The sequence below is a fragment of the Marmota flaviventris genome, chromosome 2 (assembly GCF_047511675.1).
Source record: "Marmota flaviventris isolate mMarFla1 chromosome 2, mMarFla1.hap1, whole genome shotgun sequence".
NCBI classification, from domain to species: Eukaryota; Metazoa; Chordata; class Mammalia; order Rodentia; family Sciuridae; genus Marmota; species Marmota flaviventris.
In genome coordinates, this window is record NC_092499.1 from 196606262 (window position 1) to 196630445 (window position 24184).

General features: G+C 45.6%; 1 protein-coding gene across 3 annotated transcripts in view; it reads right to left on the reverse strand.

Moving 5' to 3' along the window:
* Slc9a8 (solute carrier family 9 member A8) overlaps positions 1–24184 on the reverse strand; it is a 96868-nt gene that overhangs the window by 36494 nt on the left and 36190 nt on the right. For all 3 annotated transcript variants that reach the window (XM_071608998.1, XM_027946481.2, XM_027946480.2), the window contains 2 exons: positions 8829–8887; positions 5319–5402 (listed from right to left, as the gene is read on the reverse strand). In XM_071608998.1, coding sequence (XP_071465099.1) covers positions 5319–5402; positions 8829–8887 — 143 coding nt within the window. The remainder of the gene's footprint in view (positions 1–5318; positions 5403–8828; positions 8888–24184) is intronic.

Genomic DNA, 24184 nt, shown 5'->3' on the forward strand with positions numbered 1-24184 from the left:
GATCTCTGCCAAAGACAAATCCGATGGTGCTACCTGCACCCAACTCCCTCTGCTCCAGATGCAAATCCCAACCCTATCGGCCCAACCCCTGGTAAAGCCTCTGACCCCATCTGGCACCATGCTGTCCTTTGTTCTCTGGGTTCTGGTCCACATGGATGTCCTGCTACCTCTCATCACCCTAAGACCTCAGTGCACCTCCACTCCTCCTGAGCAAAGCCTTCCCTGCGCCTCAGCCAGCTCCCAGCTGGGCTCCTAGTCTATGTTCTGGGTGCACAATGGCCCTCTCCTGGTGGCGCTGACCTGGCTGCAGTTTTATAGTTATTTATGTAACTATTCAATGTCTGACTTCCTCATAAGGCTGTGTGCTCAATGGGGACAATGACATTCGCTTTGCACACACAGTGACTGACACATTGCCTGTCAGATGTCACTTGGTATTGAAGGAACCAACTGTGTCCCATGTCTGATCAAGCAAGTCCAAACGCATATAATTATAATTTTAATTTAAGAAAAGGTGCACTACTAGGCTGGGGATATAGCTCAGTTGGTAGAGGGCTTACTCGCATGCACAAGGCCCTGGGTTTGATCCCCAGCAACACACACACACACACACACACACACACACACACACACACACAGAGTACGCTCTTATAAAGAATGCCAAGATAACAGGTTATCTTACTGTCCAGTTCTCTTCAATAATTTTGTCTCACTATTGGTATCATCTCAAATATGACAGATAAAATATATTTACATCTATCCTTCCCAACATTCAAGAGAAAATATTTCATCCCAAGTAGCAAAGTGACATCTTTCAAATCTCCACAGAATGAAGAGATGAGGCTGTGGAATAGAATCCTATGGACCCGACCCAGGGACCACTGCCCAGGGGGCCTGATGACTCTTGACTCCTAGTGTGGGGAAGATGTCCTCTTTTTTTTTTTTTTTTTTTGAGAGAGAGAGAATTGTTTTAATATTTATTTTTTAGTTTTCGGTGGACACAACATCTTCATTTTATTTTTATGTGGTGCTGAGGATCGAACCTAGCGCCCCGCACTTGCCAGGTGAGTGCACTACCATTTGAGCCACATCCCCAGCCCCAAAGATGCCCTCTTTTGCTCAGAAACTGTCACACTATGGACACCAGGAGCTGCTATGTCAAAGTCACTCTAAGAGTGTCCTCAGCTTGATGCTGATTGACCACCGAGCCCCTCTCTTTGAGGAAGCTGCTTGGCAACTTCGTTCTGGCTGCCCACACCGCTCACTGGGTCTGTGTTTGGCAAATCAATCTCGGGTACACAAAGAGATTTTTTTTTTTTTTTAATATTTATTTTTTAGTTTTCGGCGGACACAACATCTTTGTTTGTATGTGGTGCTGAAGATCGAACCCGGGCCACACACATGCCAAGCGAGCGCGCTACCGCTTGAGCCACATCCCCAGCCCCCACAAAGAGTTTTAAAATAGCTCAATGAGAAAACAATGTTGAGTTCTGTTTCTAAACAAAGGACTTTTATCTGTGAGTCTTTGTAAATGGCTGGGGATGTAGCTCAGTTGGTAGAGTGCTCGCCTCATATGCACAGGCCCTGGGTTCAACCTACACACACACACACACACACACACACACACACACACACAAAAGAATAGTAATCACTCCTGCTCTGTTCACAGGGATCTAATTCTGATATGATTTATATAATTGGTTAATATTAACCTAGATATTAAAATTGTCCTAATTCAAGCTACTCTGCCAGAAGAACTTCCCTATGCTACACAGCAAATTTGTCTATTTCTCTGACATAATTAACATTATGTGACATTTACAACTTAAAGAACCAGTAGGAGTTGGTGTGTAACTCAGTGGTGGGGTGCCTGCCTAGAATACATGAGGCATTGGGTTCAGTTCTCAGCACCGCATAAAAATAAACAAATAAAACAAAACAAAGGTATTGTGCCCATCTACCAAAAAAAAAAAAAAAACAGTAGCTGCTTACTTCACACACTGCTGCTGACAGTCTTACTGAAATGTGTATTCTAAGTCAAATTTAAATTAGCAAATGCAGTAATATTAAATAAAACATTCAAAGTCAACTTCCTATCTTCTCAGGGGGAAGGTGGAAGTGGACAAGTCTCTGAATTGATATTTCCTGCTCACATCAGACTGTCCCATCCCTCCCTCCCTCCCTCCCTTCCTCCCTTCCTTCCTTCTTCTTTTTTTCCCCTTGGTATCAGGGATTAAACCCAGGAATACTTAACCACGGAGTCACATCCCAGCATTTTTTATTTTTTATTTCGAGAAAGGTCTCACTAAGTTGCTTATGACCTTGTGAAGTGGCGGAGGCTGGCCTTGATTTGATCCTCCAAACCATCTCCCTCAAGTCAGTGTGAGCACTGGGACCAGCCACAGAAAACAGACATACTATAAAATCAAGTAAATAAAAAACAGGAATGTTTTTCTAAAAAACTATTATTTTCCTCAAATTTTAAACAAGCCTGTCTCCTCTCCCTCAAAAAAGAACTAGAAAATAAAAATTGTACATACTCTAATATTCAAAATGTCATGTTTTAAATTCAAAATGAGACCAATTTCTTCAGCATTTAATATATATATTTTGTTGTAAATGGACAAATACCTTTACTTTGTTTTTATTTACTGTTATGTGGTACCAAGGATGGAACCCAGGGCCCTGCACGTGCTAGGCAAGCGTTCTACCACTGAACCATAACCTCAGCCCCTCCTCAGCATTATTTTTTTTAAAGTATTTTTTAGTTGTTGATGGACATTCATTTATTTATTTATATGTGGTACAGAGGATTGAACCGAGTGCCTAAGATGCTAGGCAAGCGCTCTACCACTGAGCTATAGCCCCAACCCTCTTCAGCATTATTTTGAAATATTTTCATAATCTGCTTACAGTTCTTTTAAGATTTGTTTACAAAATGAAGGAGTGAAGAGATGTTGAATTTGATTTCTTTTTGCTTGTTTTTTAAAAAATAATTATCTAATGTTAATAATGTCTGAAGGGGCTGGGGATGTGGCTCAAGCGGTAGCGTGCTCACCTGGCATGCGTGCGGCCCGGGTTCAATCCTCAGCACCACATACAAACAAAGATGTTGTGTCTGCCGAAAACTAAAAAATAAATATTAAAAAAAAAAAAAGATATTGTGTCCATCTACAACTAAAAAAAAAGTTTAAAAAATCTCTTTAAGTTTAATAAGTCATTATTATTCCTGGTAATGATATAAACATCATTAATATGAGGAAATAACATTATCAATATCAAGAAGCAGCAGCAGTCTACTTAATGTGGGGGCAGTAATTCGCCCACATCCTTTCATGGAATGTACATCTCAAAGCCATATGGAAGAGGGTTTTGGTTTTGGGGATGGGGGTTGTTTTAATTTCTACCTCCTAACAAGAAATCTGTAGGAGGCAGCACAAGAGCAGAGCTGCATCTCTGGCTCCCTCCTCTCCCCCAGGGTTGGTCTAGCTAGCCCTGGTCCATCCAGCCTTCAGTTTGTTATCACATTCACAAAATACCTACAGCATTACAAATACTTCAAGCTGAATCAACTTATTTTAAAACTTAAATGCCTCTATATTTAAGGAAAACTCAAAGGAAGAAAAATCCAGCCGTATACAAACAGATTTTTAAAAAGAAGACAAGAAAGTGTTGCACCGGGCATCAGAGGGCAGACAGCAGCAAGGCCAGGAAGCAGAGCCCGGGCAGGGGTGGTGCTGCTGGTCTCCAAACACAGAATGGGCAACACATCTGCAGGAGGCGCAGCTGGAAGCCAAGGGGAAGGACAGGCCTCCAGCCAGTCAGGAGAGGGACCAGGGAGGGGGGGGAGTGGGGTAAGGGACTTGTCAACTGGGGGTGGAGGCCCACAGAGGGGCACTAAGAGGAGAGACAGGAAAAATGGGCCTGAGAAAGGAAAAAGGTCCCACAAGGCGAGAAGCCACAGGCCTGGGCACATGTTCCTCATCCCAGGACACAGTCTGTCCTCATAACATGTGTTAGTCTGTGTCCAACAAGAGGAATCCAAAGTAACTGTCCAGGCGGGGGCTGTGGCTCAGTGGCAAAGCGCTTGCCTTGCACACGGGAGGCACTGGGTTTGATCCTCAGCACCACATAAAATAAACAAAATAAAGATGTATACTTTTATATAAATACATGTATATAAAATAACTGTCCATGTGCCACTTAAAATCACTTTGGAACACGCCTATAATCCCAGCGGCTTGGGAGGCTGAGGCAAGAGGATCACAAGTTCAAAGCCAGCCTCAGGAACTTAGCAAGGCCCTGTCTGACCATCTTCCTGGGCAAAGTACCCCCCGTGGAAACACTAGCTCAACAGGCCACTCTACCTGAAACTTCAGAGCAGCCAATTAAGATCACGTCCGCTCTTCTCTGGCTTCCCTGGGGCAACTATAGGGTCAGGGAGCCACCACTGCTAAAATTAACCCCCAAGCTCTTTTGAAGATGCACCTGAGGATACTGTTATGTCAGCTGAACATGCACAACAGAGCCAGATTTTATTCTTTTGCTACTCACAATAAAACAATCTCTTCCAATATCAGTATCAGAGAAGGTTGAGTCTCCACAATTGTCACTGAGCATTGGGTTTCAATATTTACCCAACTAGCAGTTGTTTTTGAAGAATGTTTGGAAGAACAAGGGGTAATTTTATAGCTATAATTTTCCTTGAATTTTGTTACAATTGTTAGAACAAAGCAAGAGTCATCTTTCCATTTGAGAGAAGAGGAATCTGAAAGAGAGGCCATGTAAGTCACCTATGATCTCTCAGTTACTGAGTGACAGAGCTGGGATTCAAGCCCAGGCAAAAGAAATCACAATGCACTACAGATCTAGGGAGCCTGGATGGGTGCTAATATAGAGGTAAAATAGCCATTGGTATATTATAAGCACCTGATAAAGGTTAGGTATATGACAACACTGTGATATATGTATTACACATATAGCTCATTTAAATCTCACCATACCTATATAGTAGGAATTACTATTTTTTTTTTTTAAGATATTTTTTAGTTGTTGATGGATCTTTATTTTTTATTAAACCTATTTGGATATGGTGCTGAGAATCGAACCCAGTGCCTCAGGCATGCTAGGCAAACACTTTACCAATGAGCCACAACCCCAGCCCCAATATTTTCTCTTGATAGCTGAAAATACCAAGAGTCAGGAAGTTGAATGGCTTTGTTAAGGTAACAGTCAGCAAGTGGCAAGCTTTTCAGGAACTGGCCCCAGAGAGAAAAGTTGCGTCCAGATACCAGCAGCTAATGCAGGTCAGGTCTCACCTTGTGCAAGGAGTATCCAGACTCAAAGATGATAGGCGGCAGCAGGAGGAGGAAAAACATATTAGGTCGAAACATTTCTTCTTCCTAAAAATATAAAAAGAGATTTGTATAACCAAGAAATCCATTCTTCTCCCAGGGTCTGGCAGAGGGGAGATGTCTGAGGTTTGAGTGTACTGCCTGATACTAAAACCAAGCTGAAGGAGAGACCGAAAGTAAATTAGTCATCTGCATTCTCAAATGTAGGACAAGCAATTGTAAAGGGTGCCCAGCAAAAGAAACAGCACAATGAACTGCTACCAAACACTTACTGGTGTGCTAAGCTTACTCCTTGGAAGGAAGGAAAATTAATTTTAATATACACAATTTAAATTCAGATAGAAAGCTTTCAAAATCGAGTGCACAAACTGGAACCTTGGGAACAGGGCGGCAGTGGGCCTGAGAAGCCCGCTCGGGAGGGCCAGCCCGCAACGTGGCGGCAGCTCGGCCTACTCCCACCACAAGCACCTGCTCTTTTCCTGCGTCACACTGGGTGCCTGGGAGGTGGCTGTGACGCAAGCCCCTTGCCAGGCTTCCAGACTTGAATATGAAGTGCTATGGCTCCAGGATCCGTGTCTTCTGGGACATGAGGTCATAAGAATTCCATCTCTGCATTAATCTGCCTAATTTTGTTGGGATTTGGGGAAAAACAATAAACCCCAAATGGCTGCATGCGGTCCCCAGGCTACTCAATACTGCAAAACCAGGCCTCCCTCCCTCTGAATGTTTCCATGTCACAATCCTGACAGTCTGATTTCTTGTCAAAATCCTAACTCAAAAGAATGACTAACTGTATTCTTACAAATGTAGCTGCTATCATAAAGACTAAAATAACATTCAAAAAAGGCTCAAAATAGAAGCAAATGATGACTCTGAAATGCCCTACTGAGTCTGAAAATAACCCCTCTGCAGCGGTGGCACTCCTCCGGGCACACACAAAAGAAAGGGCTGCCTTCGCGGTGGCCACTAGGATCTGCGCAGTCAGGCCCTGGCAGCTCCTTCGGGAGGTTCAAAACCTAAACCCCGGGACAAAGGAGCGCGCCTTCAGGGAGCCCGCACAGCTCCCCTGCCCGTGCCCCCCGCACCCCCCAGGCTGGTGTAAGGACAGGCCAGAGGTAAGGGGAGAACTGAGAAGGGTTCCCGCCCTGAGGGAGGGCCCCAGTGCAGCCAAACTGCAGGAGCCAGGAAAGGACAGACACAGAAGGCCACAGGAAGACAGAGGCAGAGACAGAGCTCACAGCCACAAGCCACGGGGTGCCTGGGGCCCCAGAAGGATTCCCTCCTAGAGCCTTTCCAGCAGCTTCGGGCCCCAGACTGTGAGGGACAAACCTGCAGCTCAAGCCACCCCTGTGGTAGGGAACAGGGACATGAACACCCCTCCTCAGACGGCCAGGCTCCTTCCACAATTTCTCCCTGGAAATGGTCTGAGGTGGTTTCGGGTGGCCATTGAGCAATGGTGTCAAATCCACTCCCCCACGGACAGAAGGTCAGCCCCTTGCCATTCTTTTCCAACCTCAAAAGTTTGGCCCCAACGTTTGGCATCGCCATGGCGACAGTCTCACTCTACTGGGCTGCCCCCTGGACAGAGGGAGCAGGCCTGAGCCCAGGCGTCAGCAGGCACATGTCCTACTTCACTTTTACCCCATTTATTTATAAAACAGCACTAGGGGCTGGGGTGCAGTTCAGCGACAGAGGACAGGCTTCGCTTGAGTGAGGCCCTGGGTTCCATCCCTAGCACCACACCAGAACAAAAACCCACCTAATGTTAGTTTGTTTCCTTCCAAATAAATGCGAAAGGAGCTGGGGGGTGGTAAGGAGCTGGGGGTGGCTCTCTCCTAGCAGGAAGGAGGCCCTGGGTTCCATCCCTGGCACTGCAATAAAATAAGTTGGATACAGTATATCACCACCAGAGCAGCAGTATTCAAGTAGCCAAAAGGTGGAAAGAACCGGGACTCCACCCCCAGAGGAAGGGGTAACAGAAGTGAGAGTTATTCAGCCATAGAAAGGAATGAATTTCTGAGAGATGCAAGCACATGAATGCAGCCTGGACGCACCATGTTAACCAAAATAAGCCAGATACGGAAGGGCAGATGTTGCATGACCACATGAATACAGGGCACACAGGCTATGGGGAGGGGGACAGAGCTGTGGCTTCGAGAAGACAGTTTTTGTTTGGAATGATGAAAAAGTTCTCAAAATACATAGGGGGATGGGCATACAACACTGTGAATGTATTTAATGTCACAGAATTATCTGCTAAAAAATGGCTAAAATATAAATTTTATGCATGTTGTACCATGAAACATTTTTTTAAACTGCCAAAAATATACATAAATTAAAAAGTAAGCTGATACAAACAAAAATATCGGCCAAGGATGTAGCTCAGTGATAGAGAATTTGCCCAGCATACATGAGGCTCTGGATTTTAAAAAAAGGAAAATATTAAGCATGTGATAATACAGGCAGAAAGCAGCAGATTCAGCAGGACAGTTTACAAACAGGACTCTGTGGAAGGAAACCATCAGGCTCCTTCACTGTTCTTCTCGCACACTGCTCTCTGTGCATCCGGTTTCCAGAAGGCTGTCCGGCTTCCAACTCCAGCTCTCCACAGATGCCGGCTCCCCCAGGACGCCGCCCCACCTGTCCAGCCTAGAACTTTCCCACACACTTTCTACTCAATAAGGATGCTCAAGTTTAAGTTGAAATTCAAGTTTCAGCTGGTCCTTGTACTTCAAATGATGCTTATACCCTAATAACCACCCTGTAAACACAAGGGGATGTACATCAGCGAACTGAGGAACTATAGAATAGTGGAGAGAATACTGAATATACAGGGCACAGGGTCTGAACCAAGACTCAGTTCAGCCACTTCCTCTCTAACCCTGCCAACACTGGCCATGACCCAACCTCCTTCATGTGTAAGGAGGTGGCAATGATAATGACTGGTCAACCTAGCTTGTCAAGCGGCTGTCACAAGGACCATAGGAGCTAAAGTGTATCAAGTGCTCTAAGCTCCACAGTGCTGGACAAGTACCCTTCATCACCTCATCACCCTCAGCTGGCAGAGTGCGAGCAGAACACTCACTGTTCAGGCTTAATGCTGATTAGTCTTCCCCATGAAGTCGGTTAGTGTAGGATTATCAAAAGGCAAGTAACAACAAACTGACAGTCAGATGGTGCGAGATTTATGCATTTTCTAAAAATTCACATGTAAAGGAATCAACCTGAATCTTACAAAAAAAAAATGAATAGGAGCTGGGACTGAAGCTCACTGGTAGAGCACTTATCCAGCACAAGAACCTGGATTTGGTCCCCATGCCAAAAAAAAAAAAAAAAAAAAAAAGTTCATGGAACAATATAAATAACTTCAGTGACAATCCAGTTAATAAGAAAACTAGAATAAGCATTAATGCTACTAAAAAAACAACCAGAAACTGTGATCATATTACAAAATGAACAGTTAGGCAAACTTACCTTCCAATTTGCCAGTTTTTTAAACTCTATAATTTTTATAACTGCTCCCATGAGGATACCTAGAAGAGAGAAAGTGAAGTTTAACATAAATTTAGACAGGAGAAAGACTATTCAGGCTTATAATTCTAGAGAAACTGAATATTATTCATTGTGTTTTAAATGGTTTTCATGGAGCTCAGCAAGTTTTATATCTGAAAAAATAAGAATAAAATATTGGCTGGCCATGGTGGCGCACACCTGTGATCCCAGTGACTTAGGAGGCTGAGATAGGAGGATCACAAGTTCAAGGCCAGTCCAGGCAACTTGGTGATATTGTGCCTCAAAATAAAAATAAAAAGGGCTGGGGATATATAACTCAGTGGTAAAGCACCCCTGGGTTTAACCCCCACAAGCGCCCCGCAACATACATGCACACAAAAGAGAGGAAATTAGTCTATCATTATATGAGTCACTCGAGTTTCTCACTTGCATCGCAGATAAACTAAGAAGTCTACAGGAATCTGGGGGAAGAAATTTTTGCACAAGGTACTCTGCCTGGCATGGAAGATGTAATACGTATCATTCTTCTACATACACCCACTCTATTTTTCCTTTTTTGTTGTTGTTTTTGTTTTTAGAAGCATAGAGATTTCCTCAGGGAAGCTGAGACACATTCAAGGGAGAATGTAGGCCATCTCAAGAGTGAGAATGTGGGCTGGGGTTGTGGCTCAGTAGTAGAGCATGCATGAGGCACTGGGTTCGATCCTCAGCACCACATAAATATAAAATAAAGATATTGTGTCCATCTAAAACTAAAAAAAAATAAATATTAAAAAAAAAGAGTGAGAAGCTGCCCATATGCCCATTTTCAAGGTAAAATGGCAAAACCTTGTAAGACAAGTTTGTCCTAGCATTAAAAAAAAAAAAACAAAAAAGAAACCCAAGATCACTTTCTCACAGACTCAGATGGCAGCTCTATGTTGACTATTTAGAGATGAACTCAAATGCTGAAAATAACCCAAAGTAAAAAGTTCTGTGAAATCCCTGGAAGAAACGAGATCATCTAAGTACAGCGTGTTTCTATAAAACTGACAGGCTCGTTAATCTCTCCTAAAGCACCTACCAAAAATAATTCTCAAAGATGCACCTTGGGTTCATTTTTTTATTGCTGGATTACTCACTAGATAAACAATTCTTAACCCCACTGCTCCATCTGAATCATCATAGGGGCCTTGTGTAAAACAAAAGAAGTCCAAGCTCATGGCAGAGCGCTTGCCTAGCATGCGAGAAGCCTGGGTTCCATCCCCAGTCCCAGGGGGAAAAAGATATTTAGGCAGAACTCCAGGCCTAACCCCCACACTCTGGTGAGGGTGACACTAGGAAGGTCTGCAGAGCATGGCCCTGGCGGCACTCTGAGGAAGACACAGAGGAAGGAGCTTCCCCAGCACCAACAGAAGGCTAAGCAGGGACACCTCACTGGGTGGAGGAACAATACCAGAACACAGACGTTTATCAAGAAAAGGATCCTTATTGGCTGCAGTGGCACACGCCTATAATGCCAGCTTCTCAGGAGGCTGAGGCAGGAGGATGGCAAGTTTGAGGCTAGACAGAGTCAGACCCTGTCTCAAAATAAAAACAAAAAAGCTGGGAATGTAAACTCAGTGGCAGAGCACCGCTGGGTTAACTCTCCACTACCCAAAAAAAGAAAGGAAAAAAAAAAAGAACCTAAAGTTGGGCACAGTGCTCACACTGTTATTTGGGAGATTGAGGCAGGTGAATCCTAAGTTTGAGGCCAGCTTCAGCACCTTAGTGAGACCTGTTTCAAACTAATACATAGAAAAGATCGTGGGGCTGGGTGCGGTGGCGCACGGCTGTGATCCCAGTGGCTTAGGAGGCTGAGACAATAGAATTGTCTCAGCAACTGTGAGGCACTAAGCAACTCAGTGAGACCCTGTGTCTAAACAAAATACAAAAAAGGGCTGGGGATCTGGCTCAGTGGTTGAGTGCCCCTGAGTTCAAACTCCAGCACCAAGAAAAGAAAACGCTGTGGGGGAAGCTCAGTGTTAAAGCACCCTGGGAACAAGCCCCAGTAACAAAGCCCAAACCAAACCAAACAAAATGAACAAGAAAAAGAAAAGGACCCTCCCTGGCAAAACAGCGTGTGTGCCCTCATGTGCACGTGTGGGGGGGTGAAGACAGGAGGTAGGTTCATTTTAATTTCAGAAACTTCTACACTATTTGAGTTGCTATGCAGTAGTAGACTAATGATAGGGGGTGGGGACGTTGACCAGTGGCAGAGCGCTTACAGAGCATGTGTGAGGTCCGGGGCCACCCTCAGCACAGAACACAGCTCTAAAGGGAGTCAGTGACACAGCAGCCAGCACACTCCCCGCCAGAGTGGCCAGCCAGCAGCCCAGAGGCTCTTTCTTCTTATGTTTTCAAGCAGTAAACCATTTATTTCCGGGTGTTTTAAAACACTTCGTTATGACTACCACATAAAATGTTATAATCAGTCCCCTCTAATCATATCCCACCCCAGCTTAGTTCATCTTCTAACGCAAGATAAAGCCATCTTGGTAAGTCTTGGGGACTGTACCACCACCCCCTGTTCTCTCTCAGAGATATGCCTATATACATCTATGCATATGTATGTGTGTGTGTGTGTGTGTGTGTATTTAAAGGACTGAGGATGTAGTTCAGTGGTAGAGCCCTTGCTTACCATGCAAGTCTTGAGTTCAATCCCCAGTACCATACAACCCCCGCCAAAAAAAAAGAGAAACAGACAGACAGACAGAAGTGCTATAGAGCTCCAGGAGACCAGAAATTGCAGAGAATGATGGTAGAAGAACTTACATTGTCTATATTTAAGCACACAGAACCCATACATTCTTGTGTGTATATGCATGTACAGAAACAGCACACCTGAGTACACTGATATAAAATGTATGGTACTGTATCATGTTGCTACTTGGATCATCACATATAAAGCCACCTCATTCCTTTTAACTGCTCTATGGAGTAGCATAAAAATGCCACAGTATAATCTATATTTGGCCACACATAAATGGCCAAAAAACACGTGTCAAGATGCTCAACATCATAAATCACACCCACGAGGATGACTATACTGAAACAGTAAAGAATAACAACATTGGCAAGATTAGAGGCACTGAAACCCTCACATATGACTGATGGAAACAGAAAACTGCTAGGGAAGAGAGTTTGGTAATTCCTCAAAAAATTAAGTAGAGCTTCCAAATGACCCAGCCATTCCCACTAAGAGAACTGAAAACATATGTTCATATAAAAGCTCGTACACGGAGGACTGAGGTTGGGGCTCTGCGGTAGAGCGCTCGCCTTGCACGTTCGAGACCCTGGGTTTGATCCTCAGCACCACATAAAAATAAATAAGTGAAATAAAGGTATTGTGTTAAAAAGTAAATATTAAAAAAAAAAAAACAAGCTCGTACATGGATGTTCACGACCGAATTATCTTAATATTCAGAAGGTGGGAAACCCCCACACCCATCCACTAATAAAAGGACAGACAGAAAGTGGTGTGTCCATACAAGGGAATGTCACTCAGCGGCAGAAGGGAAGGGCGCACTGACAGGCGCTGCAGTAGGGAGGGATCTTGAAGATGTAAGTGAAAGAAGTCAGAAACCAAAGGCCCCACGTTTACTGTTCCATTTACAAGAAATGTCCAGAACAGGGAAATCTGTAGGACAGAAATCCTCGCCTGGATCTGGGGAGGAGGATTTGGGGGATGATAGCTAAAGGGTACATGGAGCTCTTTCTTGGGGTGATAAAAATGTTCTAAAACTGACTGTGGGGATGGTTGCACAATTCAATGAATATACTAAAAACTACGGAACCGTACATTTAAACCAGGTAAATCGTGTTATATGAATTGTATCTTAATAAAGCTGCTGCAGGTGTGGGGGCTGTGTCTCAGAGGTAGAGTGGTTACCTAGCATGAGCAAGGCCCTGAGCTTGACAGTTTGTTGACAAGTATTGAAGAAAAAAAAAAATTAAAGCTGTTACAAAAAAAAAAAAAAAATCACAGATTATATAATTGCACTGATATGAAATGTCCAAGCAGGGCATGGTGGCACATGCCCATAACCTCAGCAACACAGGAAGCTCAGGCAAGATCCCATGTTCAAGGCCAGCCCCAGTAACTTAGTGTGACCCTCAGAAACTTAGATGTAGCTCAGTGATAAAGTGCCCTGGATTCAATCCCCAGTAACAAAGGTGGTAAAAAAATAAAACAAGGGAAAAGTCCAGTACAGGTCAGTTCATGGAGCCAGAGGGCAGATTAGTGGTTTCTCGGGACTGTAAGAAGGGGATGTGGGCATGGGGTTTCTTTTTGGGGTGATGAAAATGTTCTAGAATAGAGGGGATAGCTGCAAAACCCTGTGAATATACTGAAAAGCACTGGATTGTCACTTTGAAGTGGCAAAGTTTACGTACGACGTGTGAATAGTACTTCATTTGTCTCCAACTGCTGCTGTCAACGAGAGTGCTGCAATGAACGTTCCTACCTGCCACTTTGTCTGAAAGAGTGTCCCTAAGGCTGATCCCGAGACTAAGAAGGGCTAGATTATAAAACACAAGCACTTTTATCTCTGAAACTGTTGCCAAATTATCCTCCAAAGTGGCTGTGCCAACTTACACCTCTGCATGAGAGACTCCACGTCTTCACCAGGGTGGATATGAATAACCAGCAGACACTGACATTTCTGCCAACATGATGGGCAAGAATTATACTTCAATGTTTTAATTTGTACTGCATTCAGCAATGATTCCTGATGACCACGGAAGTTGAACATGGTTCCAGATTTCATTTTTAAAGCTAGTATTTTTCTGCTCTACTGAAATTTCAACTTTCTTTTCCCCTTTTAGGTGCATGCCAAATTTTAATAACAATTAGTGCTTTCCTAGGTGCATACAAAGCAGTTCCACCTGAGAAGTCACTCTACTGCCTGTGCCTGTGTCTATGTTATTGCCTATGAGGGGCTGGGAAACTTTACAAAATATAATGTGAATATATTTTGTGAGTATATTTTATGAATAACAATAGCTGATCACCAGAGAAATCCTTTTGAGATTGATCCCAGGACTAAATTACAGTGCAGTATTAAGTCGGCAAACTTCTACTTTATGTCTTGAGGCTGAGGTTCAAAGTTAACTCAACCTAGTCTACAGAGAGAATATACCCTGATACAGTTTTATATATTCCTATCAGTAAGTACAATTTAAGCATGCATGGCTACAGATTTTTATTACTTTATGCAAGTGCTACTGTACTAATTGTTTCCAATGTTTGTTGCTGTTGTTTTTTGAGAGGGGTCTCGGCTGTGTTGCCCACACTGGCTTCAAACTCCTGGACTCAAGGGAGCTTCCTGAGCACTGGAACTACAGGTGCACGCCACCATGCCTGGCTTCTATTTGTTTCTGTAGTACTGGGGACTGATCCCAGGGGCATTCTGCCTCCAAGTTACATTCCCAGTACTTTTTTTTTCCCTTTACATCTTATTTTGAGGCACAGTCTCACTAACTTGCTGAGGCTGGCCTGGAATTTGTGATCCTCCTGCCTCAGCCTCCCAAGTTGCAAGGATTACAGGTCAGTTGTTATGCGATGGGGTCTTGTTATGTTGTCCAGGTCCGTCTCCAACTCTGGGCTCAGTGACGCTCCTACCTCAACCTCCTGAGTTGCTGGGACTACAGCAACTTAGCCACTGAGCCCGATTCTCTAATACATTTTAAAATATATGCACACAAAACCAGAAATTATAAAAGAGTGCGATTAAAAATAAACAGAAACCCAAGTTCTCACATTTTCTTTTTGGCTTTTCATGCCCACATCTCATCAGGACAGCATAGACTCATTCAAAGCACAGAAGCAGCTAATGGTTATTTGTTGAGCTCCTTCTCCCAGGATCTGTCACTTTAAATTAGTTTTAATCCTCAAGAGATGCTGTAGGGAGCAAAGCTCAGAGTTTAAGTAGCTCGTCTGAAGGCTCAGGGCCAGCAAGCCTCGCCAGTCTGCTGGCTCCGAGTATATTCCACCTCCACAAGATGCGAAGACAGGCAGACTGGCTGCCACCCATCCACATGGTCACTATGAACGGCATGGCCACTAAGAACTGCGACAGCGACTCTCTCCCCCAGAGTGCACTGCTGGGCTACGATTACCACTGTAAAACATGAGTATCCCTGGTCATGAAGGAAAAAATACTGAAAATGCATTAATAATCAGGTTGCCAAACAGTATGCACAGTATGGTCCTAGTTCTTAAAATATACACACATCTATTTATTTGTGCTGTGCTAAAAATACACAAGCACACCCACATCCACACTGTGCAGGTGCCATGCTTATATGTAAAGCCCATTTTTTAGCTCATTCTCACAACTAGCCTACAAGGTAATAAAACCATATAACAAAAAATGATAATAATTTGTTATAGCTTGGATGTGAGGTGTCTCCCCAAAACTCATGTGAGACAGTGCAAGAGGGTTCAGAGGAGAAATGATTGGGTGGTGAGAGCCTTAACCCAATCAAAGGATTAATCTCCTGAAGAGATTAACTGAGTGGTGGCTGGAGGAGGCGAGGCCTGTGGGGAGCCGGTGGCTTCGGGGTCTATATTTGTATTTGGCAAGTGGAGTCTCTCTCTGCTTTCTGATCACCAGCGAGCTGCTTCCCTCTGCCACACTCTCCCACCGTGATGTTCAGCCTCACCTTGAGCCCCGGGGAGTAGAGCCAGCTGCCCATGGACTGAGACCTCTGAAACCATGAGCCCCCAAACAAGCTTTTCCTTCCCTACAATTGTTCTGGTCATATCTTTTAGTCACGGCAATAAAAAAGCTGACTAAAACAATAATATTAATATTAATTATTTTTATTTGATTATTTGTTACAAAACTAAAAAGGTACAAAGGAGTATAAAAGGTACACAGTGAAGACATGAGTCTCCCTCCTCCATTCCCTTTTCTCCTTTCCAGTGTTAAGATTTCTTGATAATTCTACATTTTTTCTTAGTGTCTGCACATTTACAGTCTCATCTATATACATGCATGAACATGTCAAGTTTTCAAGACAAATGATATTTAATATTCACATTCTTATCTACTTATTTATTTGGCTATATTAGGCACTGAGCTCCATCCCAGCCCCACCCCCCTTTTGTTGAGACAGGCTCTCACTAAGTTGCCCAGCCTGTCCTCAACCTTGCGATCCTCCTGTCTCAGCCTCGAAGGTAGATGAGATTACAAGCGTGCACCACCAGCCTGGCTCACTCTGACTTTTAACCTTAACGCGTACCTTGGCAACCACTCCACAGCAGCACATACGGGCCCTTCCCCAGGGCACTGCACCATCCCAGCTGTCGGGAGTGGTGGCTGCTAAGTGCTCCCACCTGTACCTTGCAGAACACTGCCCCTAGCTGTGGGCAGACCCCATGTGCGAGTTGCACGTGCCCCACCTAGTTAGTAGCCAGTGATCACCTGGTGGGGTACAGAAGCCTGGACCTCTTGCTTTAAAGAGGAACAACCCTGGCTGTGCTCCTGCCCCTGCCCACCCCCACTCAGGCTAGTCACCTGAAGCCACGACCCTCCTCAGAATTATTCCTCAGGGAAGCCCTCTCACAAAGTACCTGTCCCCAGCCACATCTCAGACTTTGCTTCTAAGAGAGCTGGTACCACGGATGGAATGGTCGCAGGAAGCCCACTTGAAGGATGTGGATCCTGGAGTTGGGTGTCACTCAGCAACTTAGTGCAACAAGGACCCTGTCACTGGTGGTAGGTGGGCTGACACCCCTCATGTGGGTGGCAGTGCAGGTGCTAAGACTCACACCTGTGTTGGCTGGGTCAGGGACTGTGGAGAGAGATACCCGGGTCCTGCGGTCTCCTGGCGTGGGAGAGATTCCAGGGAACTTTGTGGTTGGTGCTGAATTTCTTATGCTTTAAAAAGAGGAAATGACCGGGCCAGGAAGCAAGGGCTTCCTGGTAGCACTGGAGACGCTCATCTCCTGCACCTGGAGGGCTTAGAGAGCCGGACAGGGCGGAGGACTTGAGCAGAAGAGCACGCAGCTTCCAAGGAAGCTGACTCAACCAGGCAAGTCTGCGTTTCTCCCCCCAGGGGGGGACAAGTGGGCTCTGAGCCTTGGGGCAGGGGTGCTTGGGGAGAGACACACAAGCACCTGTAACTAGGACCCATGGTTCCCATGCACCCTCTCAGCCTGCCCACACAGCCCCGTCTCCTTGTGGGAATAAAGGCACCCGAGGCTGTCTCAAGACTACACGGACACCCCAAATGAGGCAAGTTCCTTACAGGACAAGGAAAAGCCAGGCACAGTGGTGCATGCCTGTAATCCCAGCAGCTTGGGAGGCTGAGGCAGGAGGATCAAGAGTTCAAAGCCAGCCTCAGCAAAGCAAGGTGCTAAGCAACTCAGCAAGACCCTGTCTCTAAATAAAATATGAAAAAGGGCTGGGGATGTGGCTCAGTGGCTGAGTGCCCCGGAGTTCATTCCCTAGTACCAAAAAAAAAAAAAAAAAAAGGAAAAGCCCTCACTCAACCCCCAGCCTAGCCAGTCAAACCTCAGCAGTACAGGGCCTGCCACGGTGGGGGGGATTAGATACAAAAGGACCTAGGAGACCCCATTAACACGCACCAGCGCAGGAAGATCAAAGATGGGGGGAGCAATGTAAAGCAGGGTACAGGAGAGCCTGTTAATCTGGCGCCCCTGACATGATGCAGCACTACAGCAAGAGCTCCAGAAGGCGGCCCTGGTGCAGGAGGCCCCAGAATGTGGAAAGCGATGGTCCAGATGAAAGAAGGCATAGGTGCCAGAAAGGGACTGAAAGGTTCAGAGAGACTGACATGCAAGAAGGGACTCTCTGCAGATGGTAAACCCACGCGGTGACTGTGCTCCTCAGGACAAGCAGCCACGATTGCACTGGTAAAAGGGGCACCTATGTCACTGAAAAGCCCCAGGGGCCCAGTTAACAAAATGAGGTGTGGGCCGGGTGCAGTGGTGCAAACCTGAAATCCCAGTGACTCTAGAGGCTCAGGCTGGAGGATCACAAGTTTAAGGTCAGCCTCAGCAACTTGGTGAGACTCTGACTCAAATTAAAAAACAAAATGGGGGTGGAATATAGCCAACTATATATCTCAGTTGGTAGAGTGCTTGCCTTGCATGCACAAGACCCTGGGTTCAATCCCCGGCAACACACACACACACACACACACACACACGGCTGGGGATGTGGCTCAGTGCTGAGGCACCCCTCGATTCAATCCCCACCTGTCTCACGTGCCCACCAAAAAAAAAGGTGCTGTTATGGCACTGGGGACAAAGGAATTCTGGAACTGCAGAGGCAAAATGACAATACTTAGCAAGCCAAGGCAAGACCCCCAGCAAGGGCAACCCGCGGAGACCTGTGGAAACCCTGGCTTAACGTAACGTGTCCCATCAGAAGGGATCAAGAAAGGAAAGTTAGAGTTCATGTCAAAATGGAAAATCACAATCCATTTCCCAATCCCAGACCCGAGCCAGTTCCGAGACCTAGAACCCACAGACTGAAGGAAAAAGCAGACCATAAGGAAGGACCCAAGACACCATAGCAGGTGCAAAGGGTGACGATGGTCCACCCACACAGAGGAGCCCGGCAGCTGTGCGACACAAAGCTAGAAACCCGGAGGGGCAACATTCAGGGCTCCCACGGCTGCTAGAAATGGGAGCCAGACTGACACTGATACCAGGTGGCACTGTGGCTCCCCCAGGGGCAGGAGCAGATGATGAGGTAAGAAGTGCAGGCTGGTGCAGCCCACCTAGTGCCGGCCTCCCTGCCAACTCAGCTACTTGGCAGTTGTCTCCCAGTTCCAGGGGTGTCCTGGCAGCTGGCAGGCTCTCACATTAGTGATCGGTTGGTACTGGGGACTGAACCCAGGGTGCTCTGCCACTGAGCTACATTCTCAGCCCTTTTTACTTTGAGATAGGGTCTTACTAAGTTGCCGAGACTGACCTTGAACTTGAATCCTTTTGCCTCAGCCTCTCGAATGGCTGAGATTATAGGCATGCACTACCATGCCCCACTCACAGTAGTTTTGTTTTTTTGGTTTTTTAAAAATATTTTTTAGTTGTCAATGGACATTTATTTTATTTATTTATATGCAGTGCTGAGAATCAACCCCAGGGCCTCACACATGCCAGGCAAGCGCTAGCATGAGCCACAGCCACAGCCCCTCACATTAGTTCTTGACCAACCAAGTAAAGGCTACTGTAGCAGGAAAGGTCAAGAGAAGTGCCTAGCCCGGATCCCTAACAACTCTGCCCAAACAATACAGCACCCCAAGGAGAAGGGCAGAGATCACTGCCACCCTGAAATACTTAACACAAAAGTAGTGGTCCCTTTAGTCAACCAGTGTGGCCCCTACAAAAACTGGCAAATGCAGCAGATCAATGCAAACTGCAGCAGCTGTGCTGTGGGGCCCTGAGAAGAACCCGGAGGGTAAACCTCAAGCCTGTGGTGTTGGCTCTTGACCTGCAAAATGTGTCCTCCTTCACTCCCAACAGGAAGAAGCATCGGAGACGGCCTCAATTCCCAAAGGACAGAGGAGAGGATGCACTCATGGTCTTGCTCCAGGATTAGGCTAGTGCCTGCTTTCTGTCATTAACGTAGTTTGAAAGGCGCTGGACTACACGGACGTTCCACAGAGTGACGTGCTGGCCTGCTATACCAACAACATCCTGCTAATCTATGGGATGAGAAATTAGTAGATGCCTTCATGAGACACACATGCTTCAGAGGACAGAAAGGTCCAGGCCTGCCCATTAGAGGATTTAGGGCTCAGGGGTCTGGGGCCTGCTGTGACATTCCTTCTAAGTAAAGGACAAGAGGTTGTACCTTCTTTTTCCTAGCACTAAGAAAGGCACACAGAGCCTGGGGCCTCTTCTGGATTTAAGGTAACTCCCCAAACCTGAGGAAGCCACGTTCCACTTCCTGGGTGTGCAAAAGGTTGATGGTGCCTAGTGAGCCCAGAAGAAAGGACCTGGCAGCAGGTCCCGCGCCGTTCAGGCAGTCCTGCCACTCTGGCCACATGATCTGGCAGACCCTGTGGTCCTGAAGGTATCAGTGGGAGGAAGGGACGCCATGTGGCATCCTGGGCAAGCTCCAGGGGAAGGTGGCTGAGCACAGATCTCCAGGGTTCTGAAGCAAGGTCATGCTATTTGCAGTAGAGAATTATTTGCAGTTCAAAAAGTTGTACCTGGCATGGGGCCTGGCAGAGATAGAGCATCTGAGCAGGGACACAAATGACCATATGGTCAGAAATGTCCTTCATAAGCTGAGTTGTCAGACCTACCAAGTTACAAGCTAGCTGGGCACAGCAGTAATCCAATCGGAAGATGAGGTGTTACATTAGAGATCAGCCCTCTGCAGGTCTAGAGGACAGTGTGCTATGTGGACAGGTGGCCCATTCCACCATGTCACTTTCCACTGTTACATTGACACCCTCCTTTGCCTCCTATATACAGTGTCACTGGCAAATTCTTACAACCCCAAGCTTGGTGCAGGATGATCCAGTCAGCCCAACCAGCTTAGTGTGTACAGAGAACATGTGACAGTAGCCATGATGGCTGAGCTGGAAGGTGGACATGGGTCCAGGACAGGAGCTCCCTCCCATCAAGGCTGAGCCCACTACGGCCACACTGCAGGGAGCCTGGGCAGCCGCAGAGACTGACACTAATCACCTGATACAGCAGCCTCCCATGAAAGGACCAGCTGGCGGCATGCAGCGACCTGAACATTAGACCCCTCTCACCTTTGGAAGGGCAGCAACTCATCCTGACTGGCGCTGACACACAGTATGTCTTTCAACTAGCCCACAAGTGTCTGACCCACCAGTGTGGGGACCTACACAACGAGTCAAGCTAAGAGAATGACTTTATGGCAATCACCCAGAAGCTGCCAGTCGCCAAAGTGGCAAAATGACCTCCTACAGACAGAACTGAGACAAGACTGGATGTCCCATTCCATGAGGATTGGAGCCAGGATGCAATATATTCCTTAAAGGCTATCATGGGTAGTATGTCCCCAACAGTAAGCACTGATACAGTAAGCAATGGGTAGAAGTGGCCACACGCAACATCATCCCCAGTGACCCCCTTGGGAGTGGATTCCTACTGAGGCCATTTCTCACCCTGGAAGGCTAGGCTTAGTGGATCAAGAGATCCTGGCTTCCAGAGGGGGACATTCCTAGGGTTCACCCATTGAAGAGTCACAATGCTGCCTTCCTCGTCACTCTGGACTCCCTGTGCCAAGAGACCAGAAGGCCTATTAGTGGAGGACACGCTGGCAAGGATCATGAGGGGCAGATCTGCTGCTACACAGGATTATCTATGTGACACTTTAAAACCCACCGTAAAGGATTTTCCAAAAACAGTTTACATACTTGGGGCCCTTATAAAATGCTTTTGAAGTTGGGTGTGGTTGGCACACCTGTAATGCCACTGACTCAGAGGGCTCAGCCAGGAGGATTCAAAGTTGGAGGCCAGCCTGGGCAATTTTTCAAGACCCTGTCCCAAAGGACTGGGATGCAGCTCAGTGGTAGAGTGCCGCTGGGTTCAATCCCCAGTACTGGAAAAATAAGATGCCTGAACCATGTTTTGTGGCTATAATTATAGAATCAAGTTATAATGGACTAATTTTGAAAACCCATCTGTGATTCTACTACCTACTTGCAAGTAGACATCCGAGATACCCTTAAAGGCAGTCCTTGCAGGGAGGTGGGAATCAACACCTCAGGTTAGTCTGTTTGGGGGGAAAAAGGCTATTTGTATGGTTTTTAAAGTAGCTCACTTTTTTTTTAGAGAACTGTAATCCTTTCTAATCTTCAGATGAGAATGTTAATGTGGTAAAAGAAAAAACAGGCTGGGCACCGTGGCACGGGCCTATAATTCTAGCAACTCGGGAGGCTGAGGAAGGAGGATCATGAGTTTAAAGCCTCAGCAACTTAAGGAGGCCCTAAACAATGCAGCAAGACCCTGTCTCTAAATAAAATATAAAAAGGACTGGGGATGTGGCTCAGCGGTTACGTGCCCCTGGGTTCTATCCCTGGTACGGAAAACAAAAAAGTTCAGCCTTTATATGGCAAGTGTCAGAAGACAATCCTTTAACGACCTACTTCCTCCCTTTTTTAAAGTGTGGATGACCTCACTATCTTGGCATATACTTTTACTTGAAGACCAAAGTATAAAACACAACGCATAGATGATAAAAGGCCAAGCAAGAAAGATGACCATAAAACTAGACGAGTTTTAAAATAAGACTCTAGGCAAAATCATGAAGTTGGCACCTGCAGAGCGCGCACTAAGCTAAGGCCGCGACACGGTAATGGGGCATCACAGGGATAAACTGTCACTTCTAATTCAGGATGTCAGAAACACTGAGGCTCCAAGACCATGCTGACAACCCCCTCTTCTGGCATATGAAAGCCTGGAAAAGCCTTCCAGTCTAACATGGTTTTCTTGTCAATCTGACAACTGCTTAGGCCTTGGCCACTGAGACAGCTACCTGAATACCAACAGATGAATACCTGTGTCTCAAAATCAGCAGGCAGTTACCAGGGGACAACATAAGCTCCGTCAACATTACTTAGAATAATAGTTTTAAAAAGTAACAAAAGCTGTTACGGTCACATTTAGGATTCTCCTCTGATAAGTTCTTTTTTTCTTTTTTTTTTTTTGTGTGTGTGTGTGGTGCTAGGGATTGAACCCAGGGCCTTGTGTATGCGAGGCAAGCAGTCTACCAATTGAGCTATATCTCCAGCTCTCTAAAAAGTTTGTTAAAAGAACTTAAGTACAAATAAGAATATAATTGCTGAGCATGGTGGTGCATGCCTATCCTCCCAGAGGCTCGGAAGGTTGAGGCAGGAGGATCGTGAGTTCAAAGCCAGCCGCAGCAATGGCAAGGTGCTAAGCAACTCAGTGAGACCCCATCTCTAAAAAATAAAAATACAAAAAAGGGTTGGGGATGTGGCTCTATAGTTGAGTGCCCCTGAGTTCAATTCCCAGTACAAAAAAAAATTTATATACATACATACACACACACACACACACACACACACACACGTATATAAAATTACTGTATCTGCTTTCCAGAATTACCTTTAGTAAACAATTCAAACTGAGCAATTTATTTTTTCCTCGCATTTTCTACTCAAAACCTCACTGGCAAAAAGAACATTATTCTTAAAGCTGGGCTGGGACTATAGCTCGGTGGTATAATGCTTGCCTGGTATTCAGGAAGCCCAGGGTTGAATCCCCAATACCACAAAAACAAATATATATTAAGCTGGGCGTGATGGTGCATGCCTATAATCCCAGTTACTTAGGAGGCTGAGGCAGAAGCATCACTCAGCAATTTAACAAGACCCTCTCTCATTAAAATAAAAAGACCAACGGATGGCCTGCCACGGTGGTGCATGTCTGAAATACTAGCAACTCAGGAGTCTGAGGTAGGATCACAAGTTCAAAGCCAGCCTCAGCAACTTGGCAAAACCCTGTCTCAAAACATAAAAAGGGCTGGAGACGTGACTCAATGGTTAACCTCACTGAAGTTCAATTCCTGGTACCAGATAAAAAAACCCACTTAGGGCTATAGCTCAGTAGCAGAGTGCCTTCCTAGACGCATGAGGCCCAGTGTTAAAAATCCATGTATCACACAATTTACATATGTGTGTGTATATATAAAACACACCACAGGGCTGGGGTTGTGGCTCAGTGGTAGCGCCTTGCCTAGCATGTGTGAGGCACTGGGTTCGATTCTCAGCACCACATATAAATAAAGTCCATTGACAACTAAAAAAATATTTAAAAAATAAATAAAACACACCCCAAACATGGTTAAGAAGGAATGATGGGCGAGGCTGGGGAGATAGCTTGGTTGGAAGAGTGCTTGCCTTTCGCCTTGCATGCACAAGGCCCTGGGTTTGAGCCCCAGCACCACACACACAAAAAAGGAATGGTGGGGAGCTGGGGCTGGGGCTCAGTGGTGGAGCGCTCACCCTCAGTGCGAGGCACTTTGTTTGGTCCTCAGCACCACGTAAAAATAAGCATAAAGATATTATGTCCAACTACAACTAAATATTTTTTAAAAAAGGAATGGGAGAGGCACTTTTGTGTCCTATTTACTCAACAATCAAATCAAATGCAATTCATAAAACTGGTTCATCAAAATGTTTTTTTGAACTATCACTAGTGTTCAGGCTAAACCTTGGCATTTGAAAAAGTCAAATCTCCAGCACTCTAACCCCATTCTGGTCTTTTTTCACTCTAAAATAAAGAAAAATTGTGTTATACACAACGGAGCATA